Genomic DNA, 17156 nt, shown 5'->3' on the forward strand with positions numbered 1-17156 from the left:
GTGTTGCCGTTTTCATAATGTAATAAAAATACTGTAATGATAAATAATAATTAATAATAAATAGTGTGTAATAAGCATGTCATAAAACAAATTTTTTATTTCCAAGATCACTGCTTTTATAATTTATACTCAGGTAAAGGAGAAAATCCCTGGAAATATTCATTTTTAAGAGGGGATTCGCGAGACTTGACGTGCTAGTGAAAGGGGTTCACAGGCTGTTAAAGTTTGGGAACCAATGATCTAGGGTAACAGTATACCTGGGGTAGGGCCAGGCACTGCTCCCTATCGCCAAACAGCTCTAGTGACACTGGCCATTTCCTCCGCATCCTGCATTCCCCGATTGCTGCCTCTCCATTCCATGCAATGAGTGCAGGGGACCTTTTCCACACTGGTTCCCATCCCTGCTTTGTGTGTTGTGCTCCTGGCTTCTACCCTTCCCTACAGTCTTTGTTCTTGTGTGGTGGCCAGGGGGGTTTCACAGGTATGTGGAGTTTGAGTGGAGAGCTTAATCACAGGCCGGGAGGAAACTGGGCAGAGCCCTGCAGGTCTTTCCTCACAAGATCCCTGAGAATTTAGGCTCATCCCTGTGAGAAGGGGTCTGAGAGGACCCCAGACCGGGGTCAACATGTAAGTTGCTCTTATCTCATAACATGGCTTCTCTTGAGGAGGGGATCCAGTTACCCAACCAGGTCTCCAAACTGCATGGAGTTATGAGATCAGGAGGACGGCGGTGGGGAATCCTGAGTCACAGCCACAATGAAATAACCAGTGTTCTAAGCACAACGGTGCATTTCAGGCCAACCCACCGGACTTCACAGCACAACACCCAAGACCTGAGTGTGGGGCATAGCCCTGGGCACCCTGTCATGTTACACTGTTTGTTCAGAAGTCACAGTTCTGTTGTCCTCGTCTTTCCCATCACAAAAGGCTCCTCTGTCCAGTGGGAGCCCTGTTACATCACTCTGCACTGACACACTTCCCACACACCTGAGCTGACTATGTCAGTGCACTCTAACATTGCCCCAACAGAGCTTTTTGCATTTCATTTCCCTGGGTTTTTTTAAAGGGAAAGGAGGAAGAAAAGCAAAAGGCCCATAGCTGCAGCATTCTGGAGCCAAGTGATTCTCCTTTGCACAATTCCACACTTTAATCTGCATGCCTGAAACTTCTGAAATTCACCTGAAGGAGGGAGGGAGGAAGAAAGCAGTTGTGCCTACACACACCCCACACTGCACAGGGCTGGTGGAAGAGCCTTCAGGTCAGAATTCTGGAGGGAGACCTGTTAGCAGAGAACAGATCATGGGCACAAGATAGGGAGGAGGCCTGTAGATGGAATACAGCCTCTTTCGAGAAGTCAGGTAGCTATGGGCTAGGCTTTGATATAAAGGGCTTCCCTTTGGTTCATGCTTAATCCAAACTTGGGAGTGATGAGCTGACTTAGCTGGTAGTTGGTGGTGCTCAGTACCCTACAGGATCAGGCCACTGGTGTCATCAGATTCGGACACACCTGCTCCCCTGTTCCCCAAGCATGCAAATCCTTCCCAATTTTGACCACTCTGAACATAGCCCCCTTCCCACCATCTATCCCACTATCAAAACATTCTGGCCAGTCAATCAAGAAACCAGATAACAAAACAAAAAATCTCAACTAATCTTTGTGGCTGAAGAAAGAGCTGATTGTTTTTGCTCCTCGCTGAGCCCTCCCTTCCCCCCTCCCACATCTCTCCCCCAACACCTTCATTCCTTTATTGGAGGAAAAAATCCTGGTATTTGGACTGTTTTGTTTAGCAAATGAGGGCCATGCAAAGCGATCCCTCCAGGCAGCTGCCAGAAGGAGAGAGGGGTGTGTGTATGCTCCCAGCAGCCTTCAGACATAGAGGGCTCCAGCCCAGCAACATGCTACTGATCATGGATCTGGCCATAGTCTGGACCCGGAATGATCAAAACGAGAAAGAGCTGGGCGGAGGGGAAGGGGAGAGGAATGCTCTCCCAGGGGAGCGCCAGCAAAAAAAAAAAAAAAAGCTTTAGTAAGAGGGGTTGGAGGGTGTTGATGGGAACCAAAATCTGTGCCAGTTTCAGGAAAGCAGCTCTGTTCAGGACAGCAGGGTAGTGTTGCTATGAATAGAAACAGACTTGCTTAAGACCTCTCCTGAATCAGAGCCTCTTGAAAGACTATGGGGAGGCCTAGGCCAGGTCTATATTACAGACCTATATTGGTGTAACTACGTCCCTCAGGGGTGTAAAAATCCACATACACTGAGCAAGGTAGTTGTACTGACCTAACCCCCTGCCCCGTGTAGACAGTGCTATGTTGAGGGGAGAGCTTCTCCTGTCGACATAGCTACCGCCTCTCGCAGAGGTGGATTAACTACGCTGACGAGAGAAGCTTTCCTGTCAGCGCAGGCGCATCTTCACTTAAGTGCTACAGCAGCACAGCTGCACTCATGCAGCTGTGCCGATGCAGCGTTTTACGTGTAAAAAAGCTGCCCCATATCTTTAACCTGACTTATGCTAACTCAGGTGAAATCTACAAGATGCCTTATCTCGACTAGGATTTTACCTCATATTGGTTATCACATGTTAGCTAGCACCAGGGAAGAACCCATCTGTTCTCCTTGTGCAGGTGAGGCCTGTAAGTAGCAGACAGACACTCACTAAGCAAAATGGCTGCTTCTGGGGCAGGGCAGGGCAGAAGCAAGCCACACACTCTTCAGAAACAGCCTAAGCATGGCCAGCAAGTGCAGCTTTCAGAGGAGTTTGTTTGCCAAGTGCTGTCATCTCCCTTCTGAGCGAGTGTTTTCATTGAAAGGGAAAACAAATAAGCCCATTTCCCAGCCCCTATCCCCACCTCTCTGCAGATGCTGCATCCCTTGGGAGCTTCTCTTAGCTCAAGGGGATCAGCATGTCACCGCGCTACACTCTAAGCGGAGGGCACAAATGGAAGCCTCAGGACATTAGTCAGTCTCACAATACAGCTGCAGAAACATGTTCTCCGTTAGTTTAATAAAGATTCCTTCCTATTATTAAGGCCTTGTCTACAGAGGGGAAGTTGACCAGCATATCTGTGAATAAACTACTCCAGAAAAGCTATTCAGGTATAATTTAGCTATTCCACAATAGCTCCACATATGGACACTCTGTTCCAAAATAAGAGTGTCTTTCATTCAGAAATAATTACTCCGGCCACAGAGGAATTACTTTTATTCTGGAATAGAGTCCACAAGGGAGAATTATTGTGGAATAGTTAAATTATACCAGAATAGCTATGATGGTCAATTTACAGTGTGGACAAGGCCTGAGACAACACAGATCTATGCAGCAGAGTTACTGAACAAGGGCACTCTAACATATCATGAGTCAGTGTATTCAGAAAGATTGGTCTTGTGCCCAGGCTGGGGCTCAAGAGCTCTGGCACTGATTTCCTATGTGTCCTTGGGCAAATCACTTAGTTCACATTTTCATAATTGCTCAGCACCCACATTTTAAAACCTGTCCCTTAACCCTTGAGCCTCAGTTCTCCATCTGTAAAATGGAGAGAATACCTCCTTTCTCCTACCTTTTGTCTGCCCTATCTACTTAGATTATAAGATCTTCAGGGCAGACACTGACTCTCATTATTTATATAAACAGCGCCCAACACGATGAGGCTCTGATCTCAGTTGGGCCCTCTAGGCATTATTAGAATACAAATAGTTAATTAGAAAAATAGCTCTGCAAAGCAATCTAATTCCAGAACAATCAGAGGATGAAAGAGAATATCATCCTAAACAGACACACAAACCGCAGCACTATAATAACCCCCCAACACACCCAAGAGACAGGAAGAATAAAGAGAAAGGACAAAGCAGACCACCAACGGTATGTGCAACTGTGAATAACATCCTAAGGACAGATACCAAGCTGGACATTAAGCCTAAGAATCATCCTGCCACAGTCTGGTTTCACTGATGATTTCATTTTCAAGGAGCAGTTTAAAGGCAAATATCTGCTATTCTGGCCCCGAGGCTGGTTTTGAACTGGTGACCTAGAAGCATTCATTTTGCCAATCAGGAAGGGCAAGAGAGCAAGAGAAGCAAGCATAAGGAGAGCAGGAGAGGGGAAATCTGAGGCTGGGGAGGAGCTGAGCATGCATCGAGCTCAGCTTTTGTCTGATAAGTTTATCAAGCACTGCCGGCTGCTAACTGTCAGCCAGCAAAGCGGGCCTGTTAGGGAGGAGGAACAGCTCCTGGTGTGAGATAGGACAGCCCATGCCTTATCAGAGCGTCTGAACGAAAGAGAGAGCTGGAGAAAGAGCGAGCTTTCCAACCACTTCATCTGAACAACAGACAGATTGGCAGGAAAAGACTGTCAAGCCCAAACAGGCCTCAACAGACAGACCTAGTCCATGCAAATAACTATGTTAAATGCAACAGGAAAGTTGCAAATTTGACCATAAAATCTCCAGGAAATGCAAAGGTTAAGGTTCTAACAGGAGCCTTGCCAGCAGTGTACATTCAGATTTCCAGCAAATAGCCCAGCCAGTTATTGAGCAGACTAACTATGCACGGTGGCTGAGAAAACATTTGTTTTGGGATATTAGCTTTCCTGCCATTTTGTGGGTCAAATCTGAGACTTCAATGCAGCATTAATGTGGGGGGTTGCATATAATTTCCTTGGGAGGTAGGGGGGACTTATAAAAGAAGACAATAAGGGAGGGGCATCAGAGAGAAACAACAAGCCCCCAGCTGAGCAATTGGGCCAGACACCTATTTACGCCACTCTAGCAGTATAAAGGAGCCTGAGTTTAGGAGTAGGTGGCATTTAGAGCCAGCAAAGCCAAAGGCCCAATAAGCAATTACATTTCCACTCCCAGCACAGTGTAAAGAGGGCTGAGTGAATGCAAAATCTGGCCCGTTGTGGGTTTTGTGTTGAACAGAAGTAATAATATGTGCCACACACAGATAAGCACCATCGTGGCCCCTTTGATGGCAGCCTCCGTAGAGAGGCCATGGACTGAAAGAACCAGTATAAACCCACCTCGTTGCTGTACATCACTGGAGCAGGCATCTAGAAGAAGCACTCCCATTTTTGGGGACTGGATTACAGGGGATGGATCACTCTGTTTTGTTCTGTTCACTCCCTCTGACGCATCTACTGTTGGAAGAGAGGATACTGGGCTGCATTAACCATTGGTCTGACCCAGTATGGCCATTCTTATGTTCTTATACATTTCTGCAAGGATTGTGATTGTGACAGAGCCTTGCATACCTGCAGGCCCTCACCCTGCATCAGAACCAGCCAGGCTCTGGCTCTTAAGCTGCATTTAAAGTGATGACCTAGGGCTTGTCCAGACTCCACTAGAAAGTTTTACTGGCAATATTTCTGCAGGCATAGTGCTGCCAGCATAATGCTACTTATAAAACTGTCACATTTGGTTGCTTCTGCCCATGCACCGTGTCCACGCAGCATGAGATTGTATCAGCAAAAGAAGCGTTGCACCATGAATGTATCACGATCAGTGAAACTGGAGCCTGAGGGCCTGTGTTTCCTGGAGGGACCGACTGGACCTCAATGGAATGGGTTGGGTTAAACTGGAAGCACCTCAGTCACATGGACAGAGCAGTGCACAGGGTTTAATAAAGTTCCATTTGTTCAACATAACCTACATTCAGCGTCGCTCTTTGCTAATGAAATAGTGGGTAGGCATCCCAGTGTCCTCTGTGCCACCATCTGCCATGCCACTTGGGGGGAAGGATACCCTCACACCTCTGGGGGAACTAAGAGACTTTGGGATCAAATTCCCACAGCCCCCTTTGTTCCATCCCATAATCTACTGCTCTCCAGCCCATTACCAGCCCCCTGCACTGTCCAATCCCTTCATGCCTCTAGAAGGCTGAGGCTGGCTCTAAAGCGCCTCAGATCCATTCCCAACTTCTGCCAATGCCTTTCGGAGTTTCAAAGGCTTCATCAATGAAAATGACAAAAAACAAACAAACAAACAAACAACCCACCACCCCCTTGATTTTGGCTCCCTACTGGATCATTTTAAAACAGGACTTATCTCACTTCCCAGGCCCTTCTATATTAGGAACTTTAACGGGATTTTTGGCAGTGGCCAAGCCTGCTGGTTTCTTCCCTTTAGAAAACAGAAGCTATCTTTTGCCTCACGTGGGGACTGGGAAGTCAAGAGACTGGAGCATTACTGTTCCTGGAGGGGCCACATCCTGAAAGGCAGGGGGGCCTGGTGAGTCAGCATGTCAATCATCCACTGCTGCAGCCGGCCATTTATTTTGATCCAGCCTGCACCAGCCTGACTGCAAGTCAGTCAGGTTCAAGAGCTGCCATTCAATAACCCCTGAAAGAGGGAGTTACAAGAACTTCATCTGCATTCAGAGACAATGGGACTCAAGAAACGTAGGTTCTATTCCTGGCTCTACCACTGGCCTCCTGAGTGACTTTGGGCAAATCACTTCCCCACTGTGCCTCAGTTTCCCCATCTGTAAAATCAGGACAATGATACTCCTTTGTAGAGTGCTCTGAGATTGTAACGGCAACTGCCTCCCAAGCATCCCCGGTGGCCTGGGGTAGCTCTGCAGTGCCCTGCCTCAGTTTCCCTCCCTATAAAATTCCACAAGAACTCCACCTCACAGTCCAATGGCAATTAAAACTCTCCCCTTCTGAGGTCCAGTTTATTTAGCCCTTAACACACTAACTCTCCAGGACCCAACACCAGTTTGCTGTTTTTCCTCCCCTTGAGTCAGGCGTCCCAACCCTCCTTCCCAGAACAGGGTTCTGTTCCTTTACTCACTGCAGAAAGCAGTCTTGTTCCCTCAATACTCATCTGCAACTCCAGGCTTCTGTCCTTCCTATCACTCTCTAGCTGGAGTCTCGGTGGCACTTACATGAGCTCCTTTTAAGTCCCACACCCAATGCAGGTGTAGCAGGGCAGGGTGAATGGGACAGGGCTGGCAGACCCAAGACCTGCTGGTCCTTACAGGGGCAGGCCGCCCTGTTACAGAGATCTCTGGGTGAAAAACGCTATATAAGACTAGATACTATTATTTCACCTACACAATAATCTGATGTTGAGATAGCACCTGGCATCATAAAGGATCCCAAAGAGCGTCCCAAATTCTTTCTTGCTTTTGAAATTGCAGGCAGCACCACTGAAATGCAGCCGCACTTGGTGTGTCATGTGCTCAGTACCTCTAGAATTCAGGCCACTTATTTCAGTGGTGAACTTTAGCCACCTAGGTTTGAATGTTTTGCCGTAAGTTACTCACCCAAGGCCATATAGGAACTTTGCTGCAGAGTTAAGACTAGAGCTCAGATCTAGTGACGTCTAGTCTTGCATACTGATCAGATGATCATCTTTCCTCTCAGACGGATTTTTGGCTAAGAACCCCAATGTAAAACTCTCAACCCTCGGCTTAGGAAAACTGCCTTTCAATCTTTAGGGGATCCTTATTTTTAAGGTCTTATCTGAAAGATGCCCACACATAAATCTACACAGCTCTCAGTTTACAGCACATTAAATAAACAGATGGAAAGCAGAGCTGACTAGTGAGATTTCAGCCTTTGGTTTCGCAGAGGTTATGTATAGGAAAGTTGAGGCTGACTCTATAGATAGATAGATAGATAGATAGATAGATAGATAGATAGATAGATAGTAACATCATAAAGATGGTGAGTAAATGACTCTGGAGAGAATCAGGGATAATAATACTTTGTATTTACATAGCGCCTTCTAACTGAAGATCTCAAAGTACTTTACAAAGATAGATGCATTTTATTCGTCCCATTTTACAGACAAGGAAAGTGAGGCACAGATAAATTAAGTGACTTGTCCAATCTAAGTAACACAGCTGAACACCGAACCCAGGCATCTGACCTCCCAGACCCTGGTAATCACCATTAGACATTCTAGGACACATTCAGGCTTGTTGTAATGTGAGCATGTGCAACGCTCTTCACGACAGTGGAGTTGCACCACCTGAGTCTGGTGCATTCTCTCAAAATACAAGATTAAAATAAGCAGAAACATGAATGTCTGGAAGCCTCAGCACATAAAACTAGCCACTGTGATGTCTAAAAACAACTACTTGACATCTTTAAAAATGTAAAGCTACATCCTGCCTGCCTTACACAAGTAACCCCACTGAAACTGATGGGACCACACATGTTAGTAAGCATGAGTTAGCCTTTACTGGGAAATCCATCCTCTCCTTGTCATAGGAATCATTGTAAGCTTCACAGGAGAGGTAACATGAGGCCTCCTGGTTGTTTTGTGTTTGTACAGTGCTAGCACAATGAGGCCCTGGTCCGTGTCTGGGACTCCTAGGTGCTTTGGCCCCAGATACTCAAAAGTGATTTAGATGCTTACGTTCCATTGATTTCAATGGGAACTAGGTGCTTCGATACCTTTGGGGCTCTGGGCCCATGGTAATAAAAATACAAATTATTATTATTATTATTAACAATAATAAATAATAGCTGTCAAAGTCAATAATTTAAATTTGGGGGAATTTCTTCCTTTGCCCCACTCCTTCAATCCCAGCGTCCCCCAGCAATCTTAGCTCAGAAATGGAATGTGACTCAGGCCTTAAACTGACGGGTTGTCACTGGCAAAACCTAGAGGCTGGATGTGGCCGCGGTTTTATCACTGCCCGCCAGCTGCCTCCTGTGCCCCTGCCTCCTCCCCGATGATTCAGCAAATCTTCTTACAGGAGAAAAACAAGCATATAAGTGAACAAATCAAAATGTCAGATTACAAAGATGAGCGGGGGAAAATGTGGCACAAAGAAGGAGATAAAGGGCGGCAGAGTCACGTGGCCCCGCGACTGGCAGGACTTAGGAAGACTTTCTTTGTTTTATTTTGTTTTTTGTCTAATAAAAAACCACATGAAAACACTCTAAGAACTTGAAGTGATAATCCCTTCAAATGCTGAGCTTGCTAGCAATAAAATACAATGCAGAAGTGTGGGAGGAAATGGGGCACATGCTGCTCTCAGTTGTGCTGGTGTAACTGCTGCAGTCAATGGGGTTACTCTCGATTTTCATGACTGTAAGCGAGAGCAGAATTTGGTCCAATCTGTTTAATATTATAATATGAGACCCATTCTATCATGCAAGCTATTTTCAAAACTACTTTCTGTTGTTAATTCTAATAAAAAAAATACTGGCCACGATTTTCAAAAGTCTGAGTGCCCAAGGTGAGACACCAAAAAGGAGCTGGGTTTTCAGAAAGTGCTGAGCAGCTGTTCTTGGAAAATCAGGCACCTTTAAGGTATCTCAAGTTAGGCACCGAGCATCACTACTTACTTTAGACAATCTTGGTCAGGAACCATTTCACCCTCCACTAAAAGGCAGCCACCTCTGGAGTAGAATGTGGCAGCCGCTTAACAGTTCAAAGCAATACTACACGACAGAAGAGGAAATGAAAAAGAAACTGCAATAGGAGTTTAGATAGAAAAAATATAACTTCCAAAACTGGAATCTGATCCCCTACTCTTACAAAAAATCCCATGGAATCTTTAATGACCCAGTTGGATAGTGCCTTTTATAGGAACAGATCTATATTGCCCATATTTAATGATCTAGCACAGCGATTGGCAACCTTTGGCATGCGGCCCGTCAGGGAAATCTGCTGGTGGGCCGGGACGGTTTGTTTGGCTGAATCTGTGGATGCTGCAGGTAATCGCAGCTCCCACTGGCCATGGTTCAACGTTCCAGGCCAATAGGGGCTGCGGGAAGTGGCGCGGGCCGAGGAATGTGCTGGTTTCCCAGTTCATATTTAGTATTCACAAGTCCCTCCTTTCCTGCAGCATGAGCAGTTCCCCCTGAGGTCTGCCACACTCCATGACATAGCTGTACACAAGACGGAAACACAAACACAAAATGAAGACATAGAAGGAAACCCAGAAAGCCAGCCTTACGCAGGATTCACAAAAGTTGCTCAAGAATTTGTGATGTCAAGTTGTGAGTGTGTGTGTTTGTGTATACTGGAGGATGAAAACTGTGAATGTTGATTCTGCTCTCACACCAGTTTCACACCAACATAACTCTTCCTTATTTACACCAGTGTAAGCAAGAGGAAACCCAAGATCTGTGTACTGGAGATGGGGTACTGCTGATCAGAACAACTGACCTAACTTGCCATAGTCCTATCCACTCCATACCTCACCTGTACACCAGCGCATATTAGAAACCTGTTAAAGTCACACATTGCCTTAGAGCTTGGAAATGTATTATTGTGGCAAGTATTCATTCTTCAACACTATAGCCTGGGTGACGGTTAATGAGATAAGAACAGGGCTGAACATTAGTGTAACTGACTATTGGGAAGCTAAGTATCTCATACCCATGTGTACAATAAAAAATAAGCCACCCATATGAGACTGCTGATCCAGCGCACAATATTTGAACTGGGTACTTCATGCAACAAGCTCTCCAGCCCCACAGCTGGCAGAGAACTGACACATCTATACTTGCCCTACCTCAGGTTGGAGGAGCAGAGGAAATGTGGGATAGAGAGGTGGGGAAAACACCAATGCTCCTTGAGTCTCTTTTACTGGCTGTTACATGAACAGCATCTTTGGTATTCTTCGATGACATACTCAGCCCTGGCATAAGTGGTTGCAGCTCCCACTGACCTGAAAGGATCAGAGTCATGGCCCGTCCACCCACGTGTTTTTCCTTCAAATGGAGTGAAATGGATATGCTAGTAGATAGGGAGAGCTGGCATAAGAGCGAAGGATGGAAAAGTGGATAGGTGGCAAATACCAAACCTAGCCACAGGGCTGCAAGTTCTTCCAGGTACCTGAATCAGTGCAGATGATGAGACTCCCTGGCAACTCTAGAGTATTTTATTTCTGACAGATGTTAATTCTTTCTGAAATATTCACTCAAAAACATGTGTCTCTATCATGGCGAACACTGAATTCCTATTGTGCTCACCCAGGTAATTACTGACATCTAAATCTTATTCTAAATGATCACAACACCCTGTTGGCTTAACAAACCATAGTGCTGCTGTCAGCTGAATTCTGTCCCAATGCGCCCCCTGCTGTAGGTCTGATGAATATCAGCAACAATTGTATGCAGTGGTGTCGCCCTGTCGATCCCAGGATATTAGAGAGACAAGGTGGGTGAGGTAATAACTTTTATTGGAACCAACTTCTGCTGGTGAGAGAGACAAGCTTTCGAGCTTACACAGAGCTCTTCTTCAGCTCTGGGAAAATGACACAGAGTGTCACAGCTAAATATGGGGTGGAACAGAGTGTTTAGCATAAGTAATTAACACGTATTTCTAGGGACCATTAACCTCGAACTACTTATGCTAAACAATCTGTTCCACCTCTTATTTAGCTGTGACATTCTGTGTACATTTCCCAGAGCTGAAGAAGAGCTCGGTGTAAGCTTGAAAGTTTGTCTCTCTCACCAACAGAAGTCGGCCCAGTAAAAGATATTACCTCACCCACCTTGCTTCTCTAATCAGCAACTATTGCAAGAACTCTTTCAATACATAATGTGTAATAGGAAATGATGATTGTTTTATTTATCAATTGCAATGTTGCCAACTTGCACGATATCATCTTGAGTTTCGCGATAATTAGTGTACTCCTTAAAGCCCCAGCTCCCAGAAACAAGGGACTATTTCAAATCTGAGCTTTCATTTTAAAAAATGCCAGTTTCTAACCTTAATGGTTGCAGAGAAAAGCTTAGAAATGTGATGCTGGAATATCCTGAAAGCTCAAAACACAGAAAGTATATAAAAACAACCCCAAATTAATTATTTATTATAAGTCTCATGATTTGTAAAATAATCTCATGATTTTGGGTGTCCTGATTCATGACTTTTGAACATTTGGTATCGGCTATACTACTTCCACCCTCTACCAAGGTTCTCTGGGTGTAGCACAAAATAATTAACTACAGCTGCAACAACAAAAAAGCAAACAATTAAAAAACCAACAAAATAAATTTAAGAAGTGTAAAACATTGAAACACTAGATATAAATTAAAATAGAACCAGCTTGATTCTGCTGTCATGTACATCTGTCTTATGTGTAACTTCACTCACTGCTGTGGAGTTACGTCTGATTTAAATCAGCAAAAACAGAGTAAAATTAGGCCCAATGATTCTATAAGCACAATTTTTTTTAATGATAGGTTCTATCTACCTGTGTACCTTAGGCTTTCTCCATAATTTACATCAGTACATCTCCCCCCAAAAAACAAAACAAACAAACAAAAACAGATATCCAGGTTAATTATCAGTACTAAAAGGAGGACAATGTGGTACAATAAACGGGGCACTGACCTGATAGTCAGAAGACACAGGTTCTGTTCTGTCCTCTACCATGGATCTGCTGTGTGACCTGGGGCAAGTTACTCCATTGCTCTGTGCCTCTTTCCCACTCCTGGATCCTTGGAAAAGGAACTGCATGAAGGCTAGCCACGTTACTCTGTACATCACTGGAAGGCACCCAGATACTGCAATAATAGGGATGGTATAAGAACCTGAATGGACGAGCAGTGAATGAGTTGTAAAATGTACAGGTTTGGGGGATGCCACACAAGGGTGTGGAGGCTACAGGCTGCGGTGGGCAGGTGGGAGCCTCAGGCAGGACTTGAGGCAACAGGCTGAAGATTTGAGGGTGAAAGCAAGGGCACTGTGGGAGGGAAGCTAGTTAATGGTCTCAAAGCTGTGGAGAAGTGGAAGAGGTACAATGAAGGGGCTGGAGCAGGAGGACTCACACAAACCTGGTGGGGTGATGGGCTGATTTGGGTGGGAGCCACAGAAAGGCTGTCAGGCCTTCTTGGAGCCACAAAGCCCTTGGGAGAGGGGGCTGGGAAGCTATTGAATGTCAAGAGCCAGGCTGTTCAAGGGGGCGCTGTTCCCCCACCTCGGCCCCTGGCAGTCTGGCTGGGGACACGTTGTTGTGACAGGAACCGTTCTTCCCCGGAACCTTGGCGCTGCAGCGGCTGGGGGAGCGCATTGGGGAAAGGACCCGAGGGGGTCGCAGAATCAGGCCCCGGAGGCGCGGGCGGCCGGGGGGAGATGGCGGCCGGGGGAGGCGGGGAGCAGGGCTCCGCCGTGCTGGAGCTGCCTCGCGGCCCGCGGCTGGTGTGCGTGGAGTACCCGGGCCTGGTGCGCGACGTGGGCAAGATGCTGCAGACTCTGGGGGGAGAAGAGGGCGTGTCCCGGGTAAGGGGTCCCCGGGGGTGGGCGAGCTCCGGGTAACCAGGCTTCCTGGGTAAAGGATGCCCGGCGGGAGGGGCCTTTCCTGGCGGGTTGCAGGCCTGTTAGTGGGTTTCCTGGGTGAGGGGTTCCCTGGGTACGGGTCATCTGGGGTAAAGTGGGATGGAACTAAGGGCTTCCCGGGGGAGGGATTGTCCCAGTAAATCCCAGGGAGGTGGGTGGGGTGCGCTGGGGAGTGGGGTGTTCTTGGTAAGAGTTGTCTGGGTTACAGTGAGAAGGACCTAGAATTTCTTAGAAGGTGGGAGGTGTCCTGGTTAAAGGGACCTCAAGGGGAAGGAGGCTGGGGGCTATCCTAGGGAAGCAGAGGGAGATGTTAACTTCGGGGCGGGGAATGAAAGGCTCTGTCGTGGATAAAGGGAGCCCTGGGAAGAGGGTCTAGAGTTCTGAGTAAGGGTGGATGATCCAGTTCAGCGAGCTCTCTTGCTGTGGGTGATCCCGTAAGGTGCGTGTTGTGATTAGAGCGGGGCTCAGCTAGGGGTACTAGATAGACTGTATTTGGAGGGAAATGCCCTAAATAAGAATGTGAGAATTTATGGTTCTCTGGGGTAAAAAGACGTGCTCTGGGCTGGTGCCCCATGGAAAGGAAGTGATGGTCACTAAGGGAAGATAAGGATAGCATTTTGGTTTGGAGGTGGATGGGGAGGGCATGATGCAGGGGAAAATTCAGTTGGTTTTTTTGGAGGGACAAATTTGGTGTTGAAAAGTGCTTGTGCTCTTGGTAATGTAGATCTATGCCGACCCTGGAAAAAGGCTCGAGTTGTACTTCCGCCCCAAGGATCCCTACTGCCATCCTGCATGTGCCAACCGCTTCCCTACCTCCTCCATGCTGTTCAAGGTAAAGAGGAAGATCAGGAGGAAGCAGCTGGAAGCTGAAGGAGAAACCCAACAGGAAGTCAAGTTTGAAATGGAAGTTCTTGGGGTTGTCTCTACTGTTTACAAATTTCAAGGTAGTAATTTGATCTGCCTATGTGTGTGGAGTAGTGACTAGCAATTCTGGTGGGAAAAGGGCAGTGCTCCCTCTTGCTCGAGTCCAACAAACTGTGTTCAGAAAACCCTGCATGTCAGCCTTACAACACTGGTATCTAGGGAATTCAATGTGTGACCTGGATTTGGTACCATCCCCCTTCTGTATTGTGACTTAATAACACATTGTCCTCTCTGCTGTTGTATTAGGTTATACTGTAATCCAACATGTTTTATAATGGATGCACCTATGCAGGATAAAGGAGAAAAGTTGTATTTTCATGGACAGTGATGTATTATTGTTTTTAACCTTTAGTTAACTGCTTGGCAGGTGTTTAAGATAAGGAAATATAAAGTATTATGCTTGAAAAATGAAAGTAGGACAAGGTTTCCAGAGAGCTTTTATGAATGCACTATCACCAGGGTGCTGCTTCCCGAATGTGAATTGTTACCTAGTAGAGGAATTGGCAGCCTTTGGCACTCAGCCCGTCAGGGAAAATCCGCTGGCGAGCCAGAACGGTTTGTTTACCTGTAGCGTCCGTAGGTTTGTCTGATTGCAGCTCCCACTGTCCACGGTTTGCCGTTCCAGGCTGGCCGCTGCTTCCCACACCCCCCATTTGGCCTGGAATGGCGAACCGCGGCCAGTGGGAGCTGCAATTGGCTATTTAACTCAGTGCAGGAAACAGCATCTTCCCAGAGGTGTCTGAGGAAAGGAGAACTGGGTACTGTGCAGCATATTATTGTCTCTGATACACACCTTTTTATCTTGACTTTTCCTTCCTCATAGGAATGTCTGATTTCCAGTACCTGGCAATGCATTCTGGACCTGAGAACAAACAGATCTCTATGTATGACAAGATCTTGATGCTCAAACCAGAAAAGGAGGAATTCTTCAATAGAGAATTACCCCTCTACATCCCCCCACCTATTTTTTCACGTCTGGATACCCCTATAGACTATTTCTATCGGCCAGATGTACAACACCGGTGAGTGCCTTTTCTTGTGATGTAGTAAATAGTTACATTGTCTCTTGAATGAATAGATAATAGAAACCTTTTACCGGGCCAGCATATCACTTATAAAATCTGAATTTTCAAGTTCATTGGGAGAATATCCCTGCTTCATTACCTGAAGAAACCTCTTGTAGTATAACTGACTTGGTTCAGTAGTAAAGGATCTTTCAAAATGGCCTATAAGAAAAATTGAAGGGGTTAGATGATCTTGGGAGTCATTTTGTTTGTATCAGGCAATGATCATGACCAAAGCATAGGATGCTTTTGTTTTGTTTCTTTGTCCAGAGTCTATCTGTGTAATTGAAATGAGAAAAAAATAGATTTAAAATAACCAATATCCCACTGAGTGAATGTTTTTTAATGTGGAATCTGTGCTATTTCAGAGCAGCATTTAAAAATGTTTCAGTCATATGCCTCATCAGGGCAAACTGCTATAACCGATACATGCCTTTGTTATCTCTCTCTTTCCATGTTAGCTTTGTTTGTTTCAATACAATCTGGACAAAAGATTGGAAGGTAGCATGGGCTAAATGAAGCTCTGAAAGTCAAGAGCTCTTCCACTAGCAAGCTTGTGGTCTTGGGCAAATCACTTATTTCTGTTTCCTTATTTTTGTTCTGAAATAACTGAGATGATCATTATAGTCACCTGCACAAAATAGGTCTTACCAGAGTGGAGATAAGGGGTTGCTTAGTTGGGGCTTGTGGCCTGTTAAGTTGTTTCTGGTTTGAGTTTAGTGGACTTCCTTTGAATTCGGGAAAAAAAAAAAGGCCATTGTCACAGAGATTTAAAAAAAAAAAAAAAGGAAGAAATGGGTAGACTGTATACTGTGGGGAAGTAATCCTGCACTAGCCTACTGGGGATTGAACAAAGGAGCCCCGTGGAGAAACCTTGCACTGTAAGAGAAAGCCATTGATGGGATCATGTTTTGAGAAATACAGACTGGTGGATAGCACTGCAATCTCGCCTCACTTTGCTTTCAGGCAGTCTCAAAACAAACATCAAGAATAGTCTGTAGTATCCTAGAGAATTGTATGTCAATGTGGTTCTTACTGGAAAAGTATTAATGTGATTTCAAATCCTATTGTGCAGAGGACTTCCATCTTGTGGCATTCAAGGTTTTGAGAAAAAGGAAGGATGGTCAAGGTCATGGACTAAGACTCCAGAGACCTGGGTTAATTTCTCACTCTGGCACAGACATCCTGTGAGATCTGGGCAAATCACTTGTCTGTGTGCTTCAGTTTCCAATCTGTAAAAGGGGGATAATAGCACTTCCCTACTTCACAGATGTTTGTGAGGAAAAATACATTACCCAGCTGTGAGGTGCTCTGTCACTACATTGATGAACGCCATATAAGTACCTTAGATAGGTTTTTCCCTCAGAACTACGAAGAGTTATGATCTCACCCGTGTTTACATTTTCCATCCCGTGCATTCTTTTCCCTAAAAGCCTTCTGTCCACTTTAAAATCCAAACTTAAACTATAACAAAAGAAATCTTTTAGGGTTTTTTTTTTGTTTGTTTTAAATTTCCACTCTTCTGCCCCTGTTGAGATGCAGCTTGAGACTATTTGACAGCTTCTTTCTCTCTTTTCCCTGCCATAGAAATCTTGGCGGGTAAACTGAGAAATCCCATTTTAATAGCTGCTTTAAAACTTTTTGTTTCATCAAGCGCCGTTGGAGGGCTCCCAAATGAAACTGTGGGTTGAGGGTCTGTTGCATCTAGACACAAGAGACAAAATTCCCACTCCTAGGACTGGGAGTTGGACCCTGCAGGATAATGTGAAGTTGTATGGGTTAGGCCTTTTGGCTGGCTTCCATGTGTTTCCAGTGGATTGGAGGTTGATGGAGAATGGTGCAAGCGCACATGCCAAGTGTTGCTGAGCTGGCATTCACGGGAACTGTTTGCTTCTGATACTTTGTTTGTTTTGCCATCAATA

General features: G+C 45.6%; 1 protein-coding gene and 1 long non-coding RNA gene across 8 annotated transcripts in view; one reads left to right on the forward strand and one right to left on the reverse strand.

Annotated features, from left to right (window-relative positions):
* Window positions 1-12929, reverse strand: LOC120386794. The gene is made up of 4 exons (XR_005589924.1): window positions 12745-12929; window positions 12302-12474; window positions 5017-5133; window positions 1-31 (listed from the first exon to the last, which is right to left on the reverse strand). It is a non-coding gene; the product is annotated as an uncharacterized LOC120386794 (long non-coding RNA).
* GTF3C5 (general transcription factor IIIC subunit 5) overlaps window positions 12887-17156 on the forward strand; it is an 18225-nt gene continuing 13955 nt past the window's right edge. For 5 of the 7 annotated variants that reach the window (XR_005589920.1, XR_005589919.1, XR_005589918.1 and 2 more), the window contains exons 1-3: window positions 13030-13189; window positions 13971-14190; window positions 14994-15192. Coding sequence is in view for 2 of the 7 variants with exons in the window: in XM_039506600.1 (XP_039362534.1) it covers window positions 13043-13189; window positions 13971-14190; window positions 14994-15192 (566 nt within the window). In the remaining 5 variants the exon portion in view is untranslated. Of the gene's footprint in view, window positions 13000-13029; window positions 13190-13602; window positions 13686-13970; window positions 14191-14993; window positions 15193-17156 lie in introns of those variants that run through there. The other 2 variants (XR_005589921.1, XR_005589922.1) reach the window with 2 other exon arrangements.

The sequence above is a fragment of the Mauremys reevesii genome, linkage group 19 (genome assembly GCF_016161935.1).
Source record: "Mauremys reevesii isolate NIE-2019 linkage group 19, ASM1616193v1, whole genome shotgun sequence".
NCBI classification, from domain to species: domain Eukaryota; kingdom Metazoa; phylum Chordata; order Testudines; family Geoemydidae; genus Mauremys; species Mauremys reevesii.